The following is a 23,103-nucleotide window of genomic DNA, read 5'->3' as shown; positions in this document are numbered from 1 at the left end:
TTACTTGGTTGGCACTGGCTGGATTTATAAGGAGTGCAGCACTGTAGTACTCCACCTGGACCCCTCTGGCTGACCCCTTCTGTGGCCGTCTGGCTTCCAGGTCTTTGATGAGAAGCCAACACAGTAACTCAGGTTGTTCTGTTGAGCAGGCTGAGCTCCATGACCCTGCTCCTTTGCTGTGTCTGAGCTGCCCTTCATGCCAGGGGTTGGGGTGGAAGCTGTGGCAGGAGGCTTTGCACCACAGCATTTCTTGATGACAGTGATCTTGTCATCTTTTGCTTTGCTTTGGCTTAGTGAGAAGGTAGCTGGCCAGACTGAACAGAGTCAAAGCCAGATCCAAGAACAAGTGAGGTGCAGCAGCATGATAGGCATGCCAGGGCCCGATGCTCTTCTCACTGCTGCACCTTGGGTTGAAGTGCCCTGTGCATGCAGGGGGGAGTTTCCCTCTCCACACTTGGAGATGCACACTGAGGGATGGCCCTCACTCAGGTGAGGTGCCCAGGGCCCTCTTCCCACAGGATCAAAGCCTTGAAGCTGAGGGACTTCCTGCGGGGCAGGGGGGCTGGAGAGTGTGAGCAGCCACAGGCTACCCACAGTCTCCTACATGACAGCAAAAAGGCAGCACAAATGATTACTAGGCTCATTGCCACCACAAAATGCAAGCACTTGTGGTGCAGCAAAGGGCTGTGGCATCTGTTCACTTGGCATTTGTGCTGCCAGAAACATTTTTATGGCACCACAGAAGTCAACTTCTGTTTGCAAAAGGCAGGGAGCAGGGTCACTGAAAGCCTGCCACACACTCTTGCATCCACTCAAGCGAAGAGCTCAGGTGACCAGCAGGGGACTGAGAACCTTTCAGAGGGCATACGCAGTGGGTTGCCAGTTTTGCTCTCAGAATTGTCATCCCGGAGCTCTGCAAAACAAAAGAGATCACAGTTTCATAGCTAAATATGGCAGGCTGGTCAGACCATGCACTGCCAGTGCATCTGCCCCTTGCCCACACAGCTTACCCCTTTTCCAGTGTTGGCTGCTGCAGGCTAGCCCTGTGTCCCACAACTGGCTAGCCTAGAAGATGGTGCCAGCTCCTGCCCCTGGTGCATCTCTCAGCTTCCCAGTTCCCACATCCCCATCAGCTGCCAGTTGGCCTAACAAGATCCTTAGTCCCACGTACTGATGCTGGCTGGCCACGAATCACCCTGCCAGCACCTACTCCTCTTGGCTTGTTCTAGCACTCATCACTTACTGCTGAGAGTAAGCAAGTTGGCACATCTGGTAGAGGAGTAATTTTTTTGTCACTCTGAGTAACCTCCATCTCACTCCCTGTTGTTCTGTGGCTTGAAAATTGTTTATGCCAAAATAACGATGACACGGAGGAAGGATTTTCCTTCGTTTAATTGTCCATACGTTCTCTCTGGTGGGTGTGCTCAGTCCCTAAGCCTTTGGCTGGAGACTTTTATGCCTTAGCGCTGCCCATGGAGCATACTCAAAGGCTGGAGACTTTTATGCCTTAGCACTGCCCATGGAGTATGCTCCAGCCTTGCATCCCCTGCTGGCTGCCTGTGCCGAGGGGATAAAGGGCAGTGTGCCCTTCCTTCTTCTCAGTCCCCAACCTCCTGGCAGGGATGGAGCAGTTCGTTGGTTAGCTTGCTGCTGCGGCCTGCTGTCCAGCTTAGCTTACTTTCCCTTTTTACCTACTCTGAGTTCTTTATCTGCTGTCATCGCATCCAAGTTCTCTGGCTTGGTATGGGTTGACATCCTTTTCCCTTCCCTGATCCTCTTTTCTCTTTTCCCTAGCAGTTCATCAGGCACTCCATCTTAGGCACATTGCACCATATTTGTCTGTTGACTTATTCTTTGCTTTCACCCCTGCTGCAAATCTCCTGCAGCAGAATAAAGTTGTTACTTCATCATGATGCCCACACCAAAATCCTCAGGCTGGTGCAGCTGCCTGTCATGCGCAGGTTTCTGTCAGTCCTACCCAGTGCCAGGGGGAGATGCATAGGCATTGGTCCAGGATGATTTAGGAATAGTATGCCTGTACTGTGCTACTCTTTCCCATGCTTCTGGACTTTGCTGGTTACCACATGGGGCCCAGAAGGATTTTTTTCCCCCTCCCGTTGCTATGTGCATCACTGGCTGATTTTGGTTTTTTTTAAAAAGCCTTTTTCAGTGACATTGGGTGTTGCCTGCCACCAAGGCTTGGGGGTTTTCTGGGGTATGCCAGTGCTCCTGCTGGGACTTCCTGGCTAGAGGGTCTTGCCCCTCCACTCAGGGTCAAATTGACACCATATTTGGGGTCAGGAAGGAATTTGACCCTATGGTCAGATTGGTATAGATGGGGGGGTGCTTTCTTTTAGGTGGGGACGTGGCTCTATTCCTGGGATCTCTCGAGTGTATATTAACAACCTTTACAGCAGCAGGACGGTAGTCGCTACGGTCCTCCTGTTTACCTGTGGCAGGTTAGGGTGTTAGTCTTTGTGGTTGTGTCAGAGCTGGCTGTGTAGTCTTGCTCAGAGGTTAGACAATAGATTTGCTCAGGATGGTTGGGATAGGGCTGATCCTGCCTCAGGCTGGGGTGGGACTATGTGACCTTTGGAGGTCCCTTCCAGCTTTGTCTCTATAATTCTGTGTAATGGGGCCAAATGAGTTTTGTTGGCCCAGACAGTCCCAATCACCCTGGCTCTGATTCTGATCCTTGGCATGCCCCGGCCCTGGCTCTGACTTCTGCCATACCCCAACTTTGTCTCAGACTCCTGGCTTACCCTGACCTTGGATTGGCTTCTGGTTCACCCTTACTTCAGCTCCAGCTCCTGGCTCCCTGGGAACTAGGTCCCTGGATATCACCTGCGTATTAGGTAACTTTCCCCTGCTGCCCATGGCCTGATCTCTAACAAGTGAGCTCTCGGAGCTCTCTGGCAGGTCAGCAGAGCTCCTCAGCTGTCTTCAGTAGGGAGGCACTTCATCTTTAGTACCACTGTCATGTACCCCTGTCAGAGGTACACCTTCCCAGTCTCCACAGTGGTACAGTGGATCACCTTCATACAGTACTGTTCACTTATTGTGAGTGGAGAGATCAACCACTCAATTTTTCTTCAGTGGCTTGCAGAATGGGGTTTCCCAACCGAACTGGGAGAAAGCACCAGATTGTCTGCTTCACAGCGGGCTTCAGTGCCAGTTCTCTTTTGGCTGAGTTCCTGTTTCCATGGTTGGGAGACCATCTGTACATCTTCACCCCCAAGCCTGTGATTCTGCATGTGACCCACAAGGTGAGATGCCACCTGTCTTGGATCACCCTTGTAGCTCCCATGTGGCTAAGATTGTTCTGGGCCCGAGACCTATTGCTTCTGTTAGCGTCACATCCCAAGAATTTGCCCCAGGCCTAGATCTCCTACTGCAGGATGACAGCAAGATGCTTCCCCCAGGTCTGCACTCCCTCCCTCTCTCGGCATGGATGCTGGATGGCCCTCACAGTTAGAACAAGGATGTTTGACTCTGGTCAGGGGCTTCCTTAGCCACAGTAGGAAGGACTCTGCCAGGCTGGCCTTCTTGATGAATTGGTCTAGTTTGGCAGTTGGTGTCACTCCAGATGTTTCACTCCAACTGAGTCCTCCATCTCCTGCATCCTGGATTATCTTCTAGAGCTAAAGAATCAATGCTCACTTGGCAACTCTCTCAGCTCATCATCTGCCTACTGATGGCTGGTCTGTGCTTTCCCATTCTGTCATTCTTGGTTTCCTTGAAAGTTTGGCCAGCTTGTTTCCCTGCATAAGATTCATACTGTTAGAGCCTATGGCAATGCACGCTTTACTCCATCCATAGTCTCCACAGCTTGTCTAATTGGATATTGAGACTGCAATATCAGTCCCTCCATCAGTGATTTGAGCTTACTTCACCAGGGCTTAGACTGTTTCTCTCCACAGTGTCTGCAGAGCTACATCCTGGAGCTCAATGTCTTCACCATCACCACATCATTGTGGAGGCTTCAGGAAACAATGCTGCATTTGGCATGGTGGCCCTTCAATCTTGGTCTGCCTACAGGACTCCAAGACCTGCCTCTGTGTGTGTGAAGGTGCTATGCTAAAGTCACGTCCCCAACAAGAATGTCTACAAGGACAGCTTCTCAAGGGAGAAAAGGAAAACACTTACCAGTAACTGGAGTCCTTTGAGATGTAAGGTCCATGCGCACATTCAAACCCCATACTCTCTTCTCCCTCTTCCTCAGAGTCACATGTTTTAGAGGCTGTATGGTTGAGAGGGAAACAAGGAGTCAGAAATGCATACCATGTTGTAACCCCTCTGTGTAGGTAAGGGAGGCCATGGGGGAAGTGGAGCTGGAGTGCAATCTATGGGCGCTGTTAAGGCATAAAAGTCTCCCATCAGAGGCTTACAGCCTGAACCTACTTAGAGGTGATAATGTATGCATGAGCAATCATCTTGGAGAACTCCAGTTATTGATAAGCATATTCCTTATCCAACAGTGGATCCATGGGGAGTGCGGTTGCACCCCACTTTGATTCCTGCTCCACCCAAAGTTTAAAACCAACTGTCTGGCAGTGGCCGCAGCATTTCTAGTCAGGCAGCAGTGAGGGAGTCACTTGACTTTATGGCTCATTGTAATCTACCTGATCCCTTCTAAATTCTTCATTTCACAGATGTTAATGACTCTCTCTCCTTTGTAAAGGTCTTTAAAGGTTCCATTAATCAAGCTATCCTTTGGGCTGCAATTCTGCTGTCTGCTAGCTGCTCCTAGTAATGTAGCTCCTATTTCATAGCCCTGCAGACTCTGATTAGAAACATAAATCAGGATTACAGTGAAGCACTGGATGCACTGCCAAGATGCTCAGGAAGACTTGTTTTTGTTTCATGAATATGAAAGAGATGTACAGTTAATTCTAATGACTACAGGATTAATGAAACATCTTTTGATTATTTTTGCCTAGTTTGTTGTGTTTTTATATAAAATATATGAAGTAGCAAATTGAGCATATTCCAGTTAACCCACCCAGTTGGCCTGCCTGGGGTCCAAGTAGAGACGGCTACTCTCAGATCTGGGAAGCAGCCTGTCTAGAGCACAACAGTGTGGTTGAGAGCCCTGTTGTGGCACATGGTAAGTTTACTGGCCTGAGGCCCTAACCCAGGAGGATGAGAGGCTCATGTGAAAGAAAGAGAGAGAGTAAGAAAGAGAGAACAAGAAAAAGAACATAAGAGAGAAAGAAAGAACAAACTAAACAAAATGAAAGAAAGAAGAGAAAGGCCAAGGCTGTCCCAGAACCACCTAATTTGAGGAACTGAGGTTGTAAGAAGAAATGCTTTGAGGATTGTGATAAATCGTGTGTTGGCAACGCTGAGGATGGGACAGAAGGAACACCGGACACTTGGAAGGAAAGCAGATTTAAGAGTAATACTTACATTTTCTTTTCTACTAAGTTCTTGGTTCAGTATTAGAAGAAAGCAGCTCTTGTTTAGGATTCTCCACTGCTGTCACATGACAGAGGCCAGGCCTTGTTACTCTCCCTTTGCATCAGTGTTACTGAGCCCTACGTACTTTTGAGATCCAGGGTTGGGTAGCATTTGTCCCCCTAACTCTAACATCTGTCTGTCCTATCCTTTCCTAAACCTTGGGAAGACCTTTGAGAGAATTATGAAGGAGCACATCTGCAAGGGCCCAACAGGGGAGGTAATGCTCAGAAGCAACCAACATGGGTTCATTGCGGGCAGATCCTGTCTGACTAACCTGGTTTCCTCTTATGATCAGGTCACAAAGTCCCTGGACGAGGGCGTTGAGGTGGATGTCGTCTTCCTGGACTTTAAGAAGGCCTATGACACTGTTTCCCACCACATTCTCTCAAAAAAACTAGGTGACTGTGGCACTGATGCCTACACAGTCAGAGGGGTGGCAAATTGGCTCGATGGTCAAACCCAGAGAGTGGTGGTGGATGGGTTGTTTTCGAACTGGAGGGATGTGGGCAGTGGAGTCCCCCAGGACTCGGTCCTGGGACCTGTACTGGTCAACATCTTTATCAGCGATCTGGAGGTGGGTGTGGACAGCACACTGTCCAAATTCACTGATGAGACCAAGTTGTGGGGTGAGGTGGGCACACTGGAGGGGAGGGACAATATTCAGCCAGTTCTAGACAGGTTGCAGAGGTGGGCGGATGGGAATAGGATGGAGTTCAACACAGACAGGTGCAAGATGCTACATCTAGGGAGAAGGAACCAGCAACACACCTACAGGTTGGGGAACTCCCTTCTTGCCCACACGGTGGCAGAAAGGGATCTTGGAGTCATTGTTGACTCCAGGATGGACATGAACCACCAATGTGAGGAAGCGGTCAGTAAGGCTAACTGCCCCTTGTTGTGCATCCATAGATGCATCACGAGCAGGTCCAGGAAGGTGATCCTTCACCTCTCTGCAGCATTGGTCAGGCCACAGTTGGAGTAGTACATCCAGTTCTGGGTGCTGCACTTCAAGAGGGATGTCGCTAGCATTGAGAGGGTCCGGAGGAGGGCCAGTTGCATGGTCAAGGGGCAGCGGGGCATGCCCTACGAGGAGAGGCTGAAGGGCCTGAACCTGTTCAGCCTCCACAAGAGAAGGCTGAGGTAGGATCAGTGGGAATTGGATGAGGCTCTGTTCTCCAGGCACCGCCTGGGGTTACTAGGAATTACGGCTACAAATTGTTAGAAAGAAGGTTCAGGCTGGACATCAGGAGACATTACTTTACGGTTAGGGCTGCCAGGCTCTGGAATGGGCACCCAAGGGAGGTGGTGCTCTCTTCTACCTTAGGGGCCTCCAAAAGGAGGCTGGACAGATATTTGGCTGGGGTGTTATAACCCTGCACTCGTTCCTGTCCGGGGCAGGTGGTTGGACCTGATGATCTGTTTAGGTCCCTTCCAACCCTAAGCACTATGAAACTATGAAACCCTGGATATCTTCAATGATAGCAGCTCTGTGTCCGCCATATATTATAGATTGTATTGTGCAGAGAACCTGATTCCCTGCAGCTGGTGAGGAAAGGTCACTGCCCATCTGCGCACCAGAAGGGACATGCATACATGGGGTGTATGACCATCTCCTTGTCTTCTGGTTTTCGATGGTGCTGGCTGATGGCAGAAGCTGCTAAACTCATGAAGTCATTTGTACTTTAGGTGCCCTGGATATGCTCCATGTCCTGTCAGATTGCCTCACTTCTCAGAAGTCAACCACATTTTGGGTGCTGACTGCTTCCAGGAATCACAACTTCCTCTATGGTCAGGCCTTCACTAGGCCTTAGTTCAAGAAGCGCTAGTTAGCTCCTTGGCAGATTTTAGTTGTGCTTCCTTGCGGCAGTGGCACTTTAGTGCATGTTCTGCTTGCATTGGCTTCTTGGGATAATCAGCCCCTCTCTCTAGCGTGGCATCCCATCATAACTGTATTTTCTCACTGTCATCCTGTCTGCCCTCCTCTCTTCCTCTGAACTGATCTGATTGAATGGGGCAGACTTTCTTGCCCTTTGGATGGATTGATCTCCTCTGAACTCCTTGCCTGTTGACCTCACCTAGGTGTTGAGGTCACCTAGGTGTCCAAGTCAGACCACATACTTGACACCCTTCAGCCTACACAGTCCACCAAATATTTATGATATTTGTGGTATGCTTTGAACTCAGAATGGGGAATTAGTGTAAACAGCCATGTAACCATGTACATGACTGGATGCCAGCTTGTGAGGGTGCCTGCTGTAGGTGTTCAAGGCCAAGCTCTGATTTGAGCAGTCTAATTTATGCAACATTTGCTGAAAACTGAGTGCTGTTGTTTGAGAAATCTGGGGCATGGAGCTGTCACCAGTGCCCTAAATGGCCCTAACCAGTGCTAAGGCAACGGAAAGAATTACCTCATTTGTTCTACACGCAGTCCTATTAATGTAGCCCAATATAGCATACTCCGTTTTTACTCTAGCTTTGCACTGCTGACTCATATGCGATCCATCACTCTTTAAGGCCCTAGATCCTTGCATTTGGAGCTGTTACCCAGCTGGTCAACCCTTTTTCTGTTTGGAAGTATGATTATTGGGGTATGAAACCACCTGCAGTCTCTTCTCACTGATTTCAGCCTCTTTTTCCAAGACAGGCAGGCCTGCATATATTTTAGTCCTACCCTCAACTTTAAGGCCTAGTTATTTCCTCTCTTCACCAGCCTTATAGCAAAAAATTAAGTTAGCCCGTTGTTAATGTGAGATACTTTGGCAGTACAAGAGACCTGGCTTTCTGGCTCCCTGTCTGAATCAGCAACATACACATGGCAGGGAGAGAGAAAACCAGGCACTGTGTACATGCATGCACCTGGGTGAGGCTGTATAGCACACATGTGCACGCATACACACATGCATGCATGCTCGGGGGGGGGTAAGGCAACCACACAGTGTTGTATACTGGTAGTGACTGGTGTTCTGTATTTCCCTCATTAGTAGCCCCCAGCTACACATCTAGTTGTTGTGAATGAACCCATGGATCTGTCCAGTGATTGCTCTGAGTCTTGCTCAGGGGGCTGTGCTGATCTGCTGCCTTGATCCAGTTGCTGGCTGCCACCTAATCAACAGAACTGCTTCCTTATCCCTCCCTGCTTTGGCGGGGGAGGGGGCAGCTAGCTATGCCCCATGGGTCAGGCACTCCTAGCTCTTCCCCATAGCCAGGAGCCAGGCAATCCCAGTCCCTCTCAGGCCCTTCATCAGCTTTGTATCAATCCACACCACCTTGCTAATACTCAAATCCAGGGAGGGCCTTGGAGCTGGGAGGATGTGACTTGTGCCATAAGTGCTGGGACCTGCTGGACCATCCCTCCCAAAGACAGCAGAGTCCAGGGGGAGAGGAGGTGTTGACCCATGTGGGATGCAGAAAGGGCCAGGGCAGAGATGCTGCTTGTATTGTAGAAGCTATGATTGTAACTGCTGCTGCTTTCTCTGAGGCATTCATTGGAAATCTTTAAGCCCAGTAATTCTCTGTCCTGCCTGCATCTGGCTGGGGGGATCTGAGGATCCCATGTAGAAGGTGGTTCTGTGGTAGTTTTGACTGGCCAAAATGGGAGTGACTCCCTTCAGGATTCCCAACCCCATGCCCAGCACAGAGTAGCTCAGCAAGAAGGGAGCTCAGCAGAGCACAGCTTACATATGCAAAGCTGTGGAAGGTCTCCATCCACAGCCTGAAAGCTGTATGCTTGCCCCAGAAAACCTCGGCTCCATTATGCCTTCGACTTCAACAGCCATGACATCCCCTAATCAGAGAGCCTCAGAGGCCTAGATGATTGCCTGGCTAAGGACACCTATCTCTCGGGGGCATGCACTTGTCTGAAGAGACTGAGCAGCACCAGGGTGCAGTCTTCCTGTCTTAGTGCCATGTTTCCTCTTCTTCAAGGCCTGAGTGCCCTGGGTTGGCTGAGCAGGAACACAGAAAGCTAGCCGTGTCTGGTCACTGAATTTGGCAATGAGCCACTCAGTAAAAAGCCACCCCCCATCTCCATGTTGTGTGTTTCAGGATGAAGAACAAGCTGTGGTACTTTGAATTTGGCACAACGGAAACCTTCGCTGCCACCTGCAAGAAGCTCCATGACTATGTGGAGATCGAGGTGAGTTCTCAGGCTCAGATCTGCTGTTCCCACTGGGGCCCTTCCTTCCCCGCAGCGTGTGGTTGGTAGCCTTCCCAAGCCTTGCTCCTCTGGGAACGAGGCTCCAGTGCCTGGCTCTGACCTGCTGGTGGTGAGACATCTCCCCATAGAGGGACTGTGTGGCAGGGCAGTGGGTCACGACAGGGAGCCGGGGGGATGGAGGAGGATAACATTGTCCAAAGTGCCTGAGTGAGTGAGAAGTCTCAGTCCCATTTGCAGAAGTGACTGAAGGGATCTCTACACCCTTTCTCCAGAGTGCTGGAGACCATGCCAAGGAGCATGGCTCTGCCCCCTGCGACCACGCTGCACACACAAAACCTGGATCTGAGGAAGTGAGGCTGCCCCTGGAGACCCCTCTGTCACCAGTCTTGAGCACTCTCTCTCCCTCTCCAGCCTGTCTGAGCATCACTTCATTGCCTTATTTCCAGGTTTAGCATAACGGGAGGGGGGAGGGGCATGCCTCTTGGCAGCAAACCCAGGGTACCGTGAAAGTAGTCTATAGATACTTGGGGCTCAGAAAGATTGGAAAATGCAGTGGTGTGCTAGGTGGGATTCAGAAGAGCACCTAAAGGAGTGCTTTAACAAAATACTTGTTAAGACTCCTATTGGAGTCTGTGGAGGCTGCACGTCCAGCCTGCTCAGAGGCTTTTGAAACGCCCCCTGGACATACATCTCTGAGTTTAAGCACCTTTGAAAATCCATCCCTAGATACTAACAACAGTTTTGAAAATGAGATTTAGGTTCCCAAGCCACTTAAGCACTTCGGGCATTGTTAGCCTCAGGTCCCTAATATATTTAGGTGCTTTGGAAAATAGTAACTGCAGGCCCAGCAATGCTGTTCCTTCCTGCTTCCATTTTTGTGTCCTTTCTGTACCACTTCAGAGCAAAGGTAGGTTTTCCATCTTTACCAATACACATTATAGCTGATAATAAGACTGTGACCTCAACCCAGACAGCTTTTTTTCCAGTGTATTTGTACAGCACCTGGCACAATAGGACCTGGTTCTTGAGTGGACGTGACTATAACGAATATCATACATAAGAATAATGAGAGCGCTGTGGTGAGAAATCCCTGCTTCTGACTTGAAACATACCAATTACGCAGCCCCTTGCAAATATTTCAGCAAATTCCCATGAAACAATCGCATCCTTTTGCTCCGTGTTGCTGATTCCTGAGCTGTTGGTATGTAAATAGAAGCACTCTCCACTGAAAGCTCCGTTCTTTTTCCAGATTCAATTAGTGATATTGCAGTCTGACACTGGTGAAGTCACCGCACTGGGCTGTGATGTCACTTGGCACCCTGAGCTAGGGGGCAGGCTGCTTATAATGGAACAAGTTTCTATTTACAAGCTGATCCACTGATTAGCAGCAGTGATCAGAGGAAATGGATGAGCCAGTTTGGTAAAATATTTTGTTAAAGTTTGTATATGGGAAGGTGGAGTCTCTTTAAACACACACCAGACATCTCGAATCAGGGAGCTGGCTGTAACTGGAGCCAGCTGCAGGAGAACAGAATAGTCCTGTTTTTTTCCTCCTTACAGCTGTAGTTGAGAGTGTGCCTGGAATATTCTCTGTAAACTCTGTGTCTGCACACAGCCGTCTTTGGATTACATGGAAACAGCCTTTAATTAGAGGAAGGCGGAGGGGTGAGCTGCTTGCCAGCGGTTGCTATGAGCCATGGCGTTTTACAGTTCGCAGTGGTGTTTTTGTGCTGTGCTTTTTGTAAACTTCCTGCTTTTCTTATCTCAGAATAAATGAGCCATTTATTATTTATTCATGAGGGCGAGAGAAAAAAAAAGGTCAGTTGACACAAAGGCCGACGTGGAAGTGGCCATGCAAGCTGGGCTGCTTGCAATTTAATTCATGTCCTAGTCGAGTGCATGCCAGCAAAGAAAATCCCAAGACACCCAAGCCTGGAGGAGTGTCTCTTGCCCCCTAATTATAGTCTGTGTGGGAAAGGTTGGGGGAGCTGAAGGGGAATTGCCTACTTTTGCCTGGAAAATTCAGCACTGTGGACCTGCATGGGAGGTGGGAGAATGAAGGCTAGAGATAGCTCAGGAACGGGGAGGTAACATGGAAGCACCTGAGCTAGTCAGAAACGGCACCACATATTCAGTCCATTCACAGGCACAGAAATGCCATGGGATTTCACCTCCAGCTCTGGCATTTGCCTCCCTTTGTTATGGCAAAATGTCCTCAACCTCTGTCCCAGGAAGTGGAAGAGACAGAGGTGCTGGACAAATGGACTTGGCATCTAGGGGGCTGCTGGGTAGCTGAGCACAGAGGACAAGATGGTGCACCAGCTTTTTTCTTTGCTCATTCCTCTGACCACACCACTCCCTTTGCATCCCTCCACCAGCTCCCTCTGCTCCACCATCCCAAGCTGGCACTTGATTCCTAGAGACCCCAGGCAAACCATGGGTCTCTCTCTGCTTCTACCTGCTTACTGGGTGTCTGGCATTGACTGAGCCCAGAGGGCTGTGATTGCTTACCCTAAAACCAGTCCTACACCTGCTACATCAGTCACAAGAACCTTGTCCTTAGCCATTCTCCATGTAGCCCTGCTGGGATGCAGTGATGCCAGCCTCTATCACCTGCCTGTCTGCTTCTCCCTTGAGGATCTCCGTGCCCAATTCCTATACTACCCCTTCTGTCTCCCCATGAATCCACCCATAGCTGGCATTAGCTAGCAAGGAGCAGGCTGAGGCTTCAGATGTTCTGGTCCACTCGGCTTGCTTTATGTTCATTGTATCCTCCCAGCCCACCTCCCCCACCTTTTGGTCCCTGTTGCACACCTGTGGCACCCAGTCTGACTTGCAGGGTCATGAGTGTTAAGAGCAGGGCCTGTCATCTTTGTTACATGCCTGTACAGATCCTGGTACATGCGACCCAGACCCTTAATGGGGACATTACCATAATGAAATACTAAATAGTCATAGCAACAGAGGAGAGGTTAGGGGAGCTCACTGCATGGTCTAGAGGGGATATGGACACTATCCATCACTAAATATCATTGGAGGAGGGAAATCATTCACCTCACACAGGTGAAAAAACAGGAGTTTGTCATTAAGAAGGGCTAAATTTAGCTTAGATACAAGAAACAGAAATACAAGAAACCGAGTGGTTGGACAACAGAATAATTATCAAATGGAAGGTGTGCAAGGCACCGTCATTACGGATGCTGAAGGACAGGTCAGCTGAGTACCGGAGAGGTTTCCGATTGAATGACCTGGTGGACTTCTGACCCAGAACAGCTCCCTGATCTTGTGACTGGACGGCCTCCCCAGAGCGCTCTTCTGGCCAGCTTGCATGGCAGAAACACAGGCTGACTAAACAGAGAGGCCAATCACAAAAATGGTGATTTCTGAATGATGTCTGAGGGCAGGGTAATGCGGGATGCAGAGGCAGACTGTTGTGGTACATAAACCTCCAAACACATGGTACTTCTGCCAGGGGCCTGTGGTGGTGGGGAAGGGGACTGCTAACATCCCAGAACTCTCCTGGCCTCTGCCCTGTACTCCACGGCAGCTCACCCCAGGCTCTCCAGGCAGGGTTTCCCTCCACGACTCGTGCAAATGCACTGTCAGTTTTCCCCGGCACTCCATATCACTTGCAGGCGTGCATTATACAGCATACAAATTGCAATCCCAGGCAAGAAAATGTTAATTTAGCAGCACTTTAAGCTGAAAGTAGCAGCCTGTGCTCCCTCCAGCTCTGAGGCAACTGTCGTGATTGCAGAGAAATGGCAGTTTTGTTTTGGAAATTGGCATCCGTTATGGGATAGCTCCTGGAACTGAATTTGGTTTTCCCCCAGCTGCAAATTTCGACTTCCAGCCTCCCTGCCAACACCCCGTCAGCTGCCCCTTCTCAAAGAGACCGTTGTACCACGTTGGCGCACAAACAGAGGAGGGTTAAAGAGGGGAAAAATAACATTCTCTGCTCATTGGACGGCCTTCGGTATGGTGTGTATATATGTGGCATCTGTACCACATTCTTAGAGCCTTCCCAAACGTGCCAGCGTCCTGCTTATCCTGCTTAACAGTGGATGGTGTTTCTTTCTAGTACCCTCATCTCCACAAAGAAAGTTGGTGGCATCTACAGGATTTAGGAACTTATGTTCCTGCTGGGCGAGGGCGCGGACCCCTGCTCTTTCTCCGTTCACAGCAGTAATGTTTAATCTAAAGCATTCCAAGCAGACAATCTTGGTGCCTCTTCCCAGCTATTCGTGTCTCTGTTTATTCATTTGTTTCATCTGTTCAGCCGCCATGGCTCTATCAAGCCAGTAATCTACAGTGTCCCTGCTGCCTCAGCTCCTGCAAGGTGTCCGGGAGCTAAACTGTGAAATGGGAGGGCCAGAGGCCTGGTGCACAGACTTTAACGACCCTGGCACTGCTGAAATAATGCAACCGCCACAGTGTCGACACACGCTGAGAGTCTGACCAAGCCAAACAGCCCACAAGGTTTAAGACCTAGCAGTTTCTGTAGCCAGCAGCACACAAGGCAATGATACATGTAACATCCAGTCCAGCCACTTGACTTAGCAACCTGAACAATCAGGTGCCTGTTTACAGCTAGGTCAATGGGAGCAGCCTGCGGCACAAATTCAGAGCTTGGTGTTGCGGCTCTGGAACCACTAGATGCCTTAACCACTGCCCGCCAATGTGGACTTACTTATACCAGTACATTGGGCCAGTAAAGCTTATCCCCATTAGGTGACTATCTGCTTCTTCGGGTGACTAAGCACCTCTCTAAGCCTTGCCTCTAAATCCCTATTTAGAAGCTTTAATCAGCATTTAGCTGAATTTGCATGCGAGTGCCCAAAGCTGCATTTGGGTAACTCTGCACATAGGTGTGTGCCAGCCCCATCTGCAAATGGGGTTAACCATTCTGGGTGGGTTCTGTGCCTCCTCTACAGCAAATCTGAGCATATGCTGGCAAGGGGGAGAGGTTTGTTTCTCAGCAGCTGTCTCGAAATCGCCACAGCAGTGATATACACAAGCCTTCCGTATGTGTGTATGTGTGCATTAATGATTAACAGCTGCTTTCTGACACGCTTTTGGGTTTGAGCCCTTAGATGTGGCATTCAAAATTGACTGAAGTATGGACAGACAGACAGAGAAGTGCCATGGTGTTAAGTGTAGGACCATGCTTGGCTCAGCCAATTAATATATTAATATATATTTTGACTTATGAGGAGAGGCCGAGGGAACTGGGTTCATTTAGTCTGGAGAAAAGACTGAGGGAGAATTTAATAGCAGCCTTCAGTTTCCTGAAGGGTACTTCCAAAGAGGATGGAGCTGGACTGTTCCCAGTCGTGGCAGATGACAGAACAAGGAGCAATGGCCTCAAGTTGCAGCAAGGGAAGTTGATGTTAGATATTAGGAAGAACTTTCTCACGAGGAGGGTGGTGAAGCACTGGAACAGGTTACCCAGAGAGGTGGACTCTCCATCCTTGGAGGTGTTTAAGACCCTGCTGGACAAAGCCTTGGGTGGGATGATCTAGTTGGGGCTGGTCCTGCTTTGAGCAGGAGGCTGGACTAGATGTGACCGCCCGAGGTTCCTTCCAACCCTCATTGTCTGTAGTTCTATATTGAGTGTTACAATCTCTCATTATGGGCCAGTAGCACATTATTCTGGGTGTGGTACAAACACATCAAAGTAATTTTTAAAGAAAAAAAAAGTATTATTACTTTAAGAATCATGCTGGAGAGTAGGGCTGTGCAAAGCTTCAGGTGCTGATTCAATTCAGAGGAGATTCGGCCTGATTCAGAGGCCAAATCTCTGAATCCGAATCAAATCAGGAGAGCGATGAAAAGGTCCGAATCGATTCGAAGCTCTCCAAATCAAATTGGAAAAGATTCGGAGAGCTTAGGCAATTTGGGCAGTCCCTGCTTTCTGCTGCAAGGAGGTGGACCCAGACTCCATGCTAGTAAGTAGGGGTGGGGGAGTGGGGAGGGGAACATGGGGGGACCCCTGCCTCCTCCCCCATGGCTGCCCCATCTGCCCCAGCTCCCGGCCCTTTAAAAAAAAGAAGCAGCCCCAACTCAGTGGCTGCTGCAGCTGCCTTGGGGTTTCTGGGGGCTCCAAGCTGTAAGCCCCCAAAGCACAGCTTATGACTTAAAATACATAGAACGTTTCTGGCTTCTCATGTTTGAAGCTGAGCTGAAAAAAGAGCTCCAAGCATGATGAAGGAGAAAATACACATGTATATACAAACATACATGCATATAAGTATGCACATATATGTATACCCTTGCAGTCCTATAGTCACACGTGTATGCATGCAGTAACATATAATTAGTTTCCTACTTTTGACCCTGAATCTTATTACAAATAAAGCAGAGGCCCTCACTGAACAAGAAAGAGAGTGTCAAAAATTCTAGCAATGTAAAGTTCTTTATTATCTAGTACACTTTCTTCTTTGTAAAGCAACATGGAGGACAAACCTCATCAGAATCGAAAGAAAAATAACTTTTCTAATCCTGAATGATCCATAGCTTAGTAGGCAAAAGAACAAATACTTTCATCCTGGAGAAACACATTCACAATTTAAAAAGGAGATTCCTTCCCCATTCATGGCTGTTGTAGCCAGGTCAAGGAAGCTAGTTACTTTTCTACCTTGAAAAAAGACCCCTTTATTTTTACAAATAGAAGTCAACAAATAACTATGTCTGGATACCAGTATTTTGGGAAAGTTTGGCAGAATTCACAGACCAAGTGTTTTTGTTTAAGATACAAAATTCCCTGCAAGCTTGAATGAAAAGGAAGGAATTATACAATTAAAACATTACCGTTATATTTACATGTTCTCCCCCTCTAATCATACAGGAAAACCACAAATACAAATATTGGACTTTTAAGTATAATTTTTCAAGTAATGCAATTTTCTTATGTAATGCTGTGGAATCCTTAATAACAACTCCAAGCAACGTTTTATTGCTTTCCTACAGAGTCTCCAAAATTGCCGTTTTTCTTGCATTTTTTTCCTTTTTTAATATCATTTTCTGCCAGAGTCAACTCTATTTTCCAAATTGCCTGTTTGAAAAAACAGTATCCAGTTATCAAAGTAATCAAAGTACTACTCTAGATTTTAAATGGCCAGAACAATTTCTTCCCTAAAATAAGTTCCAATAATAGAAGAAGGCACAGGGAAAATTAGATAAGTGGAATATTTCTAAGCCGCAGTAGCTAGAACAGGGTGGTGATTGACTTGTGATTAGAAAAACTTTCCTTTTAGTGACATCAGTTCCACTTGAAGTCACTCTGACAGCTGCTACAAATTATCTAATAAGACTTCTCTCTTTTTTTTTAAGTTTTTATGTAAAATACATTGTGAAAAGAGAAATGTAGGCTCTTATAGCTTAAAAAGAAAGAAAGAACAAAAAGAATGAATTGTCCCTGGCTCTCTAAGGCTAAACTCTATTTGAAAGCTCTGTGTAAATGCTCTGCTCTGCACTATTAGAAGCAGACTTGCTCACACAGTAACACACACAACTCTGAAAGTCCACATACTGCACATGCCTCTTTTACCAGTGATGGGTAGTGCTGATAGCAGCTCTCCAGCAATGGTGCCAGTTTTAAAAACAACTTGCTGAAAAATACTAATTGGTTTTCTTGGGAAATTTCAGACTCCATTTTTAGTTTTGCTAAAATTTTCCAATGACCAAATTGTTGGTATTTGAACAAATATGTAGTAGAAAACTGAAAATTAAATGGTTTTTGAAGACCTTCTTTCAGTTAGAAGATTAAGGTTCTGTTAGAAAATGGGAGCTGGTTTTGTTGACATTGTTCTACAAAACAGAAATTATTCCATGAAGTTTAACCCCCTCCCCCCCCCAAAAAAAACAACCCCAACCCTTTTAATTAAAAATATATTGAGAGGGAAATCTTTTGAGAAGCTCTCACTTTAAGCTGCTTATGGCTTTGCTCTTGCGTATATTAGAGATCATCTCTCCTTTTGTGTCATACTGTGACAGCTGAGAACAGAGGAGCTCACTGTACTCACAGTCCCTGCAGCAGGTAGCTAAGTCTAAGGGGGAGTGACATGACATTCTCAACGTAGGCCATCTTATCTGAAATTAACTTCCTCCTAGCTTAGTCCTTGACAACCTGATTCTGTGGCTCTACGGGACACGAGGCAAAGCCTGCCTCTCTGGCCCAATTTCCAAAGAGAAGACTGCACAGGGAGAGTGTCATTGTTTGTAAAGCAAAGTCTGGAGTGGAGATTGCATCAGTTTTGATTTATCTGATACTTTCCCCGGGGCCTGTGTACACTCCTGGAGTAGTTATGAAAGACGCATGAAATGTATTTGAAAAAGAAACAAATGCAGGCCTGTGGGTCTTTGCGGCCTGAGGAGGCCAAGCCCTATGTATCAGGGGCAAGCAGACAGGGGTGTAAGGAGGAAACAAGGCTATGACTATCAAGCTTCGGTTTTGAAAGGGCTGGATGCTGAGTGTCCTGAACAGCTGCCGAGGACACACCATGGAGAGGTAGATGCCAAGCACGAGTCCCACTTGAGCTGCCTAAGAGATCGATTCCTGAGCTATATCCAGGGGCTTGGCTAGGAGCCAGCACAGCACAGACCCCAGAGTGATAGCCAAAGCGTTGACGTGCTGTCTGTGCATGTAGGTTGGAAGACAACAACTCCGGCTTCCTTGGATTTGGTTCAGCAAAGCACTTAAGCATGTTCTGCTCTCCAAGCACATGACCATTCAACTGGACTGTTCATAAGCTGAAAGTTGAGCACATGCTTTGGAACCTTGCTGAATCGAGGCCAAACCCAAAGTGCCCCTGGAAGCATTTCGCTGTTGATTCCTCCAGACACTGCCTGGCCTCCACCCTTATCCAGGCAGCAACAGTCACTAGCCATTCAGATGGAAACACTTGACCCTTCTCTCCCCTAAGAGATTTGCTTAAAAATTGTAACCAATTGGTTGGCCACAAGGGACCACTAGACCAGCGTTTCTCAGCCCATGGGTTCCAACCCAAAAGTAAATCGCAAGGTTGCGAATAAACTTTAAAAATGGATTCTCCTTTAACAGATAAAAGCATGGAAAGTCAGGGCTTTTCCCTTGCTGTTTGGCAGAGTTTCAGCCTGCAAGGGGCTGCTTGGACCCTCCCCCCGCCCCACACGCTAGGGGGCTGGGGGCAAAGGGTGGGAGTGAAGAGCACTGGGTGGGGACTGGCCAATGATGTTTACAAATGGGTCCTGGTACGAAAAATGTTGAGAACCAGTGCATTAGACCATCATCTAATTTTACTCAGAATTCCACTGGGTCAAAGCAAATCTTCCAGAAAGGCAAATAAGGCGTGTCTACATGTGCACTTTAATATGCAGTGGCCTATTTTACTTCACATTAAAGCAACACACAAAACTGTATTTGCGCTATGTAATTATGCTATGTAAAATAGGCTACTGTGCATTAAGCATCACTTTAAAAATGTGCTTTCAGTACTGTGTATTAGGGCAGCCTAACACGCTTTTATTTAGAACTTCACATTAGGTTCTGAATTGAATGTGCATTAGGAAAAGTGCATTAATGCATGTATAAATGTGCCCATAGGGTCTACGGGGGGCGCTGACATTATTTACAACCACCCCTCCATTCTCAGACTTGCATTGGTGAGATTCCTACCGGGGGGCTGCCTTTTCTGTTTGATGCTCATCACAGTATTGAGGCCATTAGGAACATCCTTCTGCAGCAGAGACCTCACTGCTTGTCCTGCCCTGCCCTCCTCCAGCACTTGAGGTGACAGAAGCACCCCTAAGAGCCTGGCTCCCTGAGGCCATGCACTGGTGCAGTCTCTGTGTCACTGTTGTCTGCCCACAGGTGCAGTGCCCTGCTCGATATGTAATCCAGGATGCCATTAAGTATTTAATCCCTCACTGTGCCTGCCTGTCTGTGTGCCTGCCAGTGTGATGGAACGCTGCTGGACCTGAGCAACACCTCGCTGGAGGGCATTGCGGTCCTCAACATTCCCAGCATGTACGGGGGCTCCAACCTGTGGGGAGAGACCAAGAAACAGCGCAGCTACAACCGGATGAGCAAGAAAGTACCTGAGAAGCTGCATTCCACTGTGGTCACCGATGCCAAGGAACTCAAGTTCTGCGTCCAAGGTGAGCCACTCATGCCATCGGTTACGGGGCTGAAAGAGGGTGGCGGAAGGGGACGTGGCAGGACTGGTTCAAGTTGCTAGGGTGATGAAAAGCGTATGTTCTTCTGAGGACTTTATGCATGGCTTAAAACAGGAAAGCAAGAAGAAATGGTATTACCTACAAGTAGATTTCTTTTTCATGAGCATTTAGCTGACCCGGAACAGGAGCAAATCCATGATGTCCCCTTCACCTCATTGCCTTTGTCTGTTGGCACAGGTCTAGTGATACTGAACATTTTCCTGCCCACTGGCCAACACTTGTAAGCCCCAAAGAATGGTCTGTTCGGGTTGGCCGAAGACCATCTCAGAATGGTCCCAGTTCCTCAAAATGATTTCTAGGCATAGAAGGCTTTGTGCTATTGGTATGTAGAATGGGGAAAGCCTGCATCTGAGGATCTCTCGCAACCATGCCCTCCACACATGTCTCCCTCTTTGTCTTCTTTCTAAGAAAGGACTCTGTGGTGCAAATCCCACAGTTGTTTCAACTCTACAATGGCAGACCCAGTGGGGTGCCTGAATTAAGGCACATAATGCCATAGGGACCCCAAGCACCATGAAGAAGGGCACAGCATAACAGATAGACAAGGAAGGGTGGCCTTGATGTTACCATGGCCTGAAACTCAGAAAGTCTGGGAGCAATACCCAGCGCTATCCTAAACTTCACTGGGCCTTGGGTAGATCTTCATAAACTACCATAGATACAATACCATAGCTTTTTCTGGACCTGTAAAGTGGGGGGTCACCCTGCCTCCTCTGCTTGCTATTTCCATTTGGATGGGTTGTAAGCCCTTCAGGGCAAGGAATTCCTTCTTTCTCTTTCTCTCTCTCTGCACAAAGGCAAGAGAATGGTTCCTCCTGCGTCCCTGGCATCCTGGTGTAAGGGTGGGCCAGGCTCATATGAAGTCTGTCAGGCATACCAGCCAGGCTCTGGATTAATAAACAGAAGTTCCTGGGGTAGGGGACAGGTCAGGGAGATGCGGCCACCATGCCCTGTGGGTCCTGATTCAGAGCTGCAGAGAAAGCAGCTATGCAGGAGAAGGGTAGGGAATAAGGGGCTGTTTTCAGGGCCAGAATTTCAAATGTCTAAATGAGGGGTGGGCAGTTTGCTAGGGGATGCCCATGTGGGGAGGCAGGATGTCAGTATTGCCCTCCCTGCTTGGGGATGCCCACGTGGGGAGGAAGAGTTTTCTTGGTGCCTGTTTGTTTGCTGCTGACTGGAGGAGAGGAGCAGGAAATGCAGATGCAGAGCTTGCCCAAGAGTCTCCCTCCAGACCTTGGCTGCAGCTTTGCCAACACTGTCAATTTTATCACGTTCCTTTCCGTATTTCTGCCAGGCCGTTGCAGCCAGCTGCCCAAGCAAGGGCTTTGGCTGTCACTGAGAAGCAAGCTAAGCTTCTAGCCCCACTGTGTGCAGAGGAAACCTTGCAAACATGGCCTGAGAGCTCCATGGAGACCACCAAGCCAGAGAAAGAGCCCAGCATTCATCACCATTATTACTTTCTAATCTCTTGTTTTCTAAGCCAGTCTCCTCATTTCTGCGCTCTCAGTTACGACTCAGGGAATGTTTGGGGCTGGCAACATTGCTAGGGACAGGGTTTGGAGGGCACCTGAAGGCAGCCCTGTGTCTACAGGCCACCCAGACATGGCCTGGGAAAGCAGGCTGCCTTGCACCGTGAGCTAACTGACTTCTCTGTGTCACTGAAACAGCCCAAGACACTATGCTGCACCTGCAGGAGCAGCATTGTCCGTTGCTAACGTCTCTGTTACAGTGAAGGGCTGGATTCACTGCTCTTCAGGTCAGCACACCAGAACTATGTTCATGCTTTCTCTGTGCTCCTCCTTGGACCACAGCTGAGATTCAAGCTTCGCCCACTCATTCCCACCTGCACACACACTCCCAGCCTAGCAATTAGGCACAGTAGACAGAGTAGACTTGCCCTGAGGCTCTCTCTGTCTCAAGAGCCTGACTGCAGGACTGGCTTGGTAGGAGTGAGTGGGTGAGGTGTTGTTCCTTAGCAGCAGCCTTGGGCTGAACGGGAAAGTGGTACAGACACAGTCCAGGGGGACAGAGTGTCTCCTACTGGTGAGGATATAACTGGGTACATTTGAAGTGCCCCAAGCAAACACTTGCTTTATACAGCTAGGAGCCCAATCTGGTCCTCTGTAGGAGGAAGCAGTCCAAGAGCCCCAAGAGAATGGTACCAATACTTTCTTGTTTGTTCTTGACTTGATTTTTTCATTCTTCATCCAGACCTGAGGGCTTTACTCAGGGAGATAAACCCTCTGAGGCACATGAGTCATCTCTAGTGGCAAATACAGAGCAAAAGAAACATTGCCCCTACCCAGCCCCAGGGACAAAGGCTGGGGCAGTTATTCAGCAAAAATACCTACATTTATCAGAAAACCTTCTTGTACTAGAAGAAGCCATTAAAATAACATGAAGTCTGTGTATTTGGTGCAGTCCTCACATTTTTATCCTGGATTTCCATCTCCTCTGAGTTGGGAGCTATTATTTAAAACAGATGTTGTTTGTTAATTAGATATTAATCAAGTCAAATGCTTAACTACTAGTCATGCTAACATTTAAATCCTAAGAGGATAGCTTGTCAGCCTGCCTTTCAATACCTCTTTCCAGAACCTTTAAAGAGAAGTGGCAATGACGTAGGGAAGTGCAGAGGAGAGCTCCTGGGAGCTAAATTTAGGTTCTGCTAGGAAGGATACTCGGGCCCAGGGCTTCTCTATAGTAGGGGTCTGCAAGATGCTTTCAAATCTATATGCAGGGCAGCTTAACATGGGAACTTCAGAGCTTTACAGTGCCAAGAAGAGAGGGGGTGAAGAGGGGAACAGAAAATTAATTGGGCACTAGGGAGAAAAGGCTTCTACAGAAGGGACAGACTCCACCTTAACCTCAGCAACACCAAACTGCATGCACAAAAAATCAGCCAGGGGGTAGGAGTTTATTTAAAACAAGAGCTGAGGAAGAGTGGATGGGTGCTGCAGAACATCAGAGTCATTCAAAGCCTTCTGTCTGCGATATCAGGAACCTCTATACCTAGGGAAGGGCAGGACAGAAATGGCAGGTGCACAGGGGAAGGAAAAGGTTGAGATGTCCCAGAAAGGAGCAGAGAGTTGGATTGTGAAGCTAAATATCCTTGTGTGCCATAGAACTCACTGTTCCAAGAAACATCAGTATTAAGGAAATCCTTCAGTAGCCCTTGTTCTAGAGAGACATCGAAGCAGATGAGTCACCCCCCAGGCTTGATCTCTCTCTGCATCATGCAATCAGTGTCCTTATCTGCATCAGGATGCCTG

General features: G+C 48.2%; 1 protein-coding gene across 1 annotated transcript in view; it reads left to right on the top strand.

Moving 5' to 3' along the window:
- The window catches only part of LOC109294335 (diacylglycerol kinase beta-like), a 168,318-nt gene that overhangs the window by 110,178 nt on the left and 35,037 nt on the right, over nucleotides 1–23,103 (top strand). Inside the window, exons 22-23 of the mRNA XM_019512643.1 lie at nucleotides 9,505–9,595; nucleotides 19,552–19,753. Coding sequence (XP_019368188.1) covers nucleotides 9,505–9,595; nucleotides 19,552–19,753 — 293 coding nt within the window. The remainder of the gene's footprint in view (nucleotides 1–9,504; nucleotides 9,596–19,551; nucleotides 19,754–23,103) is intronic.

This window comes from Gavialis gangeticus, unplaced genomic scaffold (assembly GCF_001723915.1).
Source record: "Gavialis gangeticus isolate Ggan-Ray unplaced genomic scaffold, GavGan_comp1, whole genome shotgun sequence".
Lineage (NCBI taxonomy): Eukaryota > Metazoa > Chordata > Crocodylia > Gavialidae > Gavialis > Gavialis gangeticus.
This window is presented reverse-complemented; position numbering and strand designations above follow the sequence as displayed.